A 6,000-nucleotide genomic window follows, 5' to 3' on the forward strand; every position below is an offset into this window, starting at 1 on the left:
TATGGATTCCCATTAGTCAAGGCATCAGCTCCATACAGGGAGGAGGTGGGGCCCTCAGAGTGTGTTGTCAGCAAAGTGTGTTGTCTCACTCAAAGTCAACAAAACAAAGGAACTGATCGTGGACTTCAGGGAACAGCAGAGGGAGCAGCCCCCTATCCACTTCGACGGGAGAGTAGTGGAGAGGGTGAAAAGTAAAAGTTAAGTGTTGTCTGGCATTTTCTTTTTTTGAGAGCAGAGGCTTCTTCCTTCCTGACCTCCTATGTAGGCCAGGTTTGGGTCTTCTTCCTTCCTGACCTCCTATGTAGGCCAGGTTTGGGTGTTCTTCCTTCCTGACCTCCTATGTAGGCCAGGTTTGGGTGTTCTTCCTTCCTGACCTCCTATGTAGGCCAGGTTTTTCCTCTTTCTGGCAGTTGACTCATGAACGTCGACATTGATTGTGGCAAGAGAGGCCTGTAGATCCCTTGATGTAACCCTGGGGTTCTCACAGACTGCTATGAGCATCTTTAGGGCAACTCTTTGGCTGAATTTGGTGGGACGATTGCCAGTGGTCTGGAATTTTCTCCATTTGTAGTTGAGCCATCTTTGTGGAGGGCTGCACCCTCCCAAGGTACTCTCTAATGATTTTCTAATCATTTTCACCTGTTTTGTTGCATCTGATTCTAATTTTAGCTATTTTATATCATAGTACACCCCTACTTTTACTAACTTTTTTTCCGCGTAATTGCTTAACATTTTCAAAGTTTATTTATTTTGTATGATTTGTTAAATTGGGTTACCTTTTTATCAATGAATGTGGTGGGAATTTAGCTCAAATATAGGTGTCCAAATATGTAATAAACAACATGACCACTTTCCAGAGGGTGTACTTACTTTTTCACATGACTGTACATGGCAGTACTGGCCACTTTAATAATGCTTACATACTGCTTACTCATTTCATATATACAGTTGAAGTTGGAAGTTTACATACACTTAGGGTGGAGTCATTAAAACTCATTTTTCAACCACACATTTCTTTTTAATAAACTATAGTTTTGGCAAGTCGGTTAGGACATCTACTTTGTGCATGGCACAAGTAATTTTTCCAGCAATTGTTTACAGACAGATTATTTCACTGTATCACAATTCCAGTGGGTCAGAAGTTTACATACACTAAGTTGACTGAGCCTTTAAACAGCTTAGAAAATTCCCGAAAATTATGTCATGGCTTTAGAAGCTTCTGATAGGCTAATTGACATAATTTGAGTCAATTGGAGGTGTACCTGTGGAAGTATTTCAAGGCCTACCTTCAAACTCAGTGCCTCTTAGCTTGACATCATGGGGAGATCTATAGAAATCAGCCAAGACCTCGACAAGTCTGTTTCATCCTTGGGAGCAATTTCCAAACGCCTGAAGGTACCACATTCATCTGTACAAACAATAGTACGCAGGTATAAACACCACGGAGCCGTCATACTGCCCAGGAAGGAGATATGTTCTGTCTCCTAGAGATGAACATACTTTGGTGCGAAAAGTGTAAATCAATACCAGAACAACAGCAAAGGACCTTATGAAGATGCTGGAGGAAACAGGTACAAAAGTATCTATATCCACAGTAAAACGAGTCCTATATTGACATAATCTGAAAGGCCGCTCAGCAAGGAAGAAGAGACTGCTCCAAAACTTCCATAAAAAAGCCAGACTACGGTTTGCAACTGCACATGGGGACAAAGATTGTACTTTTTGGCAAAATGTCTTCTGGTCTGATGAAACAAATATAGAACTGTTTGTCCATAATGACCATCGTTATGTTTGGAGGAAAAAGGGGGAGGCTTACAAGCCGAAGAACACCATCCCAACCGTGAAGCACGGGGGTGGCAGCATCATGTTGTGGGGGTGCTTTGCTGCAGGAGGGACTAGTGCACTTCACAAAATAGATGGCATCATGAGGTAGGAAATTTATGTGGATATATTGAAGCAACATCTCAAGACATCAGTCAGGAAGTTAAAGCTTGGTCGCAAATGGGTCATCCAATTGGACAATGTCCCCAAGCATACTTTCAAAGTTGTGGCAAAATGGCTTAAGGACAACAAAGTCAAGGTATGGTAGTGGCCATCACAAAGCCCTGACCTCAGTCCCATAGAAAATGTGTGGGCAGAACTGAAAAAGCGTGTGCGAGCAAGGAGGTCCTACAAATCTGACTCAGTTACTCCACCTCTGTCAGGAGGGGCCAAAATGGGCCAAAATTCACCCAAATTATTGTGGGAAGCTTGTGGAAGGCTACCCGAAACGTTTGACCCAAGTTAAACAATTGAAAGGCAATGCTACCAAATACTAATTGAGTGTATGTAAACTTCTGACTCTCTCTCCGGGAATGTGATGAAAGAAATAGAAGCTGAAAGAATTCATTCTCTCTACTATTATTCTGACATTTCACATTCTTAAAATAAAGTGGTGATCCTAACTGACCTAAAACAGGGAATGTTTACTAGGATTAAATGTCAGGAATTGTGAGAAACTGACTTCAAGTGTATTTGGCTGAGGTGTATGTAAACTTCCCACTTCATCTGTAGATACTGTATTCCATTCTACTGTATTTTAGTCAATGCCATGCCGACATTGCACAATCTAATAAATATATATATCTTAATTCCATTCTTTTACTTTTAGATTTGTGTGTACAATTGTGAATCTTTTTTTAGATACTACTGCGCTGTTAGGTACTACTGCACTGTTGGAGCTAGGAAAACCAGCATTTAGTTAGATACTACTACACTGTTGGAGCTAGGAACACAAGCATTTAGTTAGATATTACTGCACTTATACCATTTAATGCAGGGGGGGGGGGGGGGGGGCAAACAAATGTTTAAACCCGTCTTTCTCCATTGTTAATATAAGACATGTTCTATCCCCACTGCATGTATGTCCAGTGTAATAGGACTTTTATCCAGGGTAATGTCTAGGATTCTGCACATTATTGATAGTGTTCCATTCTTCATACTCATTTATAATTGGCTATCAAAGGCGGAACACATTTGTTTACATTCTGGAAATGTCCATTGTTTACACCCAATTGTCAGTTCAAGAGGCCAGCAGAAGCACCGTTTTTGGGGGGGGATTTCTAAATGGAAGAGTATAGCCAGCCCTCCGTCCTGTTTTGGCAGGTATTCAGGAGCTTGCTGCACCCCCCTGACTACCAGTCTCGCTTAGAAATAGTGCGTGCTAATTCCAAAACATCACTCAATCTGACTGCGTCTACCCTGAGTAAAACGGGGACCTTACAGGTAAGATACTGGTGCCCAAAACCAACTTACTCTCTTCAGGTTCTGAACCTTTGACCTTTGTCTTCTTCTGTGGCCAGACATCTACTGTTGGTGCCCGATAACTGTGGTGTAATTCAACCACTTGTTTTGATTGATGGGAGTGTTAATGGGGTAATCTTGATGCTTCCAACATGGTTTTTGCTCCTCGTAGAAAAGCAGAATGTTCTATGGCCCTTGTTAATATCCCTTACTGTACCTTTATCAGTCAGGTTGTATCTGAGCTGTGTACAGCAACATCATCCTTATCATCACAACCTAACTAACCTCTTCACAGGAACACCTAGAGGTAGCCTGTAATCTGATATCAAACTGCTTTATTTAACAGGAACACCTAGAGGTAGCCTGTAATCTGATATCAAACTACTTTATTTAACAGGAACACCTAGAGGTAGCCTGTAATCTGATATCAAACTGCTTTATTTAACAGGAACACCTAGAGGTAGCCTGTAATCTGATATCAAACTGCTTTATTTAACAGGAAGACTGAGAGAGGTAGCCTGCTTTTTTTCCATCTCCTCTGTCTTTGAGGATGCTGAGCCTGGTCTCAGACGCTAGCCTAGCCCTGGTCTAGGACTCTAGCCTAGCCCTGGTCTCGGACGCTAGCCTAGCCCTGGTCTCGGACGCTAGCCTAGCCCTGGTCTCGGACGCTAGCCTAGCCCTGGTCTTGGACGCTAGCCTAGCCCTGGTCTCGGACGCTAGCCTAGCCCTGGTCTCGGACGCTAGCCTAGCCCTGGTCTCGGACGCTAGCCTAGCCCTGGTCTCGGACGCTAGCCTAGCCCTGGTCTCGGACACTAGCCTAGCCCTGGTCTCAGATACTGGTTGTATGCTTGCCAACTCCAAATATGGCTTGGCAATGAGTAACAAGGAGTTGGCATGATAGCAGAAACAGACTCATACAAAGTTGCATTGTATTGAATAATGTACTTTACAGCACAGACACAGAATACATGGTTTTAGAATGGTAACAAGTTGTAGTGATCATCTTTTTAGTCAGTCTATTTACTGAATGACTGCCTGTTTTCTATAGCAATCACTGACCCCGAGCAGACAGAGGCGAGAGGAGGAGGAGGGAGATGACGAAGATGTGGATGATGAAGAGGAAGATGATGATCTTGAAGAAGTCACAGATGATGAATGAATTGGAAATCTGTTTTGATTAGTATCTTTTCATTTGTGATGGGAGGACGTTTTCTAGAAAATATTGTGTTCTTTATGGCCATGAAATGATGTCCTAAACAAGGGCCATAAGGGGCCCATAGGGCTCTGGTCAAAAGTAAGTGCACTATATAGGGAATAGGGTGCCACTTGTGGACACAGAAATAATATTCACGTAAAGTGTTTTTAACCCAGCAGTTGTACATGGTCGTTATAATTTCCAATTCTGGAGCTGAAATAATTGCTATGTTATTTGTTTAACTATTTCATTGACCAAAGGGATGGTGGGATATCAATGTCTTTGTCATGTGGCAGTATTAATGTCTACTTGTATTTGTACATAGCAAAGTGCCAAATCTGTATTTGTTTTGTGTGGCAATGTTGCCTTTATTGTATAAACTTTCCAGAATAGAAAAACTGTTGTTTTTATGGAATAAACTCTTGCCAGTGGACTCAACAATGGAATTTATGAATTGTTCAGAATCTTCAATGTCTTGTTTTTGCCATGTAGACTTTTTGGCACCATGTGTTGAATGATACACAGGAGGGTTTAGTTGAAACTGCCTCACACTGGTCATAATGATGATGGTGGATTAGAAAGGACCCATCCACTCCCTGGTCATGCAGTGATATTAAATAACCCTCTACATACTGTTCAGTTGTTTTACTGTGTTTAGTAAGCACTAAACTAGCCTGGTCCCAGGTCTGTTTGTGCTGTCTGTTTAGTAAGCACTAAACTAGCCTGGTCCCAGGTCTGTGTGTGCTGTCTGTTTAGTAAGCACTAAACTAGCCTGGTCCCAGGTCTGTGTGTGCTGTCTGTTTAGTAACCACTAAACTAGCCTGGTCCCAGGTCTGTTTGTGCTGTCTGTTTAGTAAGCACTAAACTAGCCTGGTCCCAGGTCTGTTTGTGCTGTCTGTTTAGTAAGCACTAAACTAGCCTGGTCCCAGGTCTGTGTGTGCTGTCTGTTTAGTAAGCACTAAACTAGCCTGGTCCCAGGTCTGTGTGTGCTGTCTGTTTAGTAACCACTAAACTAGCCTGGTCCCAGGTCTGTTTGTGCTGTCTGTTTAGTAAGCACTAAACTAGCCTGGTCCCAGGTCTGTTTTACTGTGTTTAGTAAGCACTAAACTAGCCTGGTCCCAGGTCTGTTTGTGCTGTCTGTTTAGTAAGCACTAAACTAGCCTGGTCCCAGGTCTGTGTGTGCTGTCTGTTTAGTAACCACTAAACTAGCCTGGTCCCAGGTCTGTTTGTGCTGTCTGTTTAGTAAGCACTAAACTAGCCTGGTCCCAGGTCTGTGTGTGCTGTCTGTTTAGTAAGCACTAAACTAGCCTGGTCCCAGGTCTGTGTGTGCTGTCTGTTTAGTAACCACTAAACTAGCCTGGTCCCAGATCTGTTTGTGTTTTCTGGAGTATTCTCCACTCCTAGGGTGTCATGGATACCAGTGTGCTGCAATGAACTACATGACAAAATGAGTAGTGGATATGATCCAATGACATCCTCCGGTGGTGAAGGACAACCCAGGGGTGGGGGGGTGAGTCAGAAGC

General features: G+C 42.9%; 1 protein-coding gene across 3 annotated transcripts in view; it reads left to right on the forward strand.

The window, feature by feature from the left end:
- cibar1 (CBY1 interacting BAR domain containing 1) overlaps window positions 1–4,915 on the forward strand; it is a 39,585-nt gene extending 34,670 nt beyond the window's left edge. For 2 of the 3 annotated variants that reach the window (XR_016488636.1, XM_021572802.3), the window contains 2 exons: window positions 3,145–3,264; window positions 4,331–4,915. Coding sequence is in view for 1 of the 3 variants with exons in the window: in XM_021572802.3 (XP_021428477.1) it covers window positions 3,145–3,264; window positions 4,331–4,441 (231 nt within the window). In the remaining 2 variants the exon portion in view is untranslated. The remainder of the gene's footprint in view (window positions 1–3,144; window positions 3,265–4,330) is intronic. The other variant, XR_016488637.1, reaches the window with a different exon arrangement.
- The last annotated feature ends 1,085 nt before the right edge of the window (window positions 4,916–6,000 follow it).

This window comes from Oncorhynchus mykiss, chromosome 18 (genome assembly GCF_057628025.1).
Source record: "Oncorhynchus mykiss isolate SJ-2025 chromosome 18, ASM5762802v1, whole genome shotgun sequence".
NCBI lineage: Eukaryota > Metazoa > Chordata > Actinopteri > Salmoniformes > Salmonidae > Oncorhynchus > Oncorhynchus mykiss.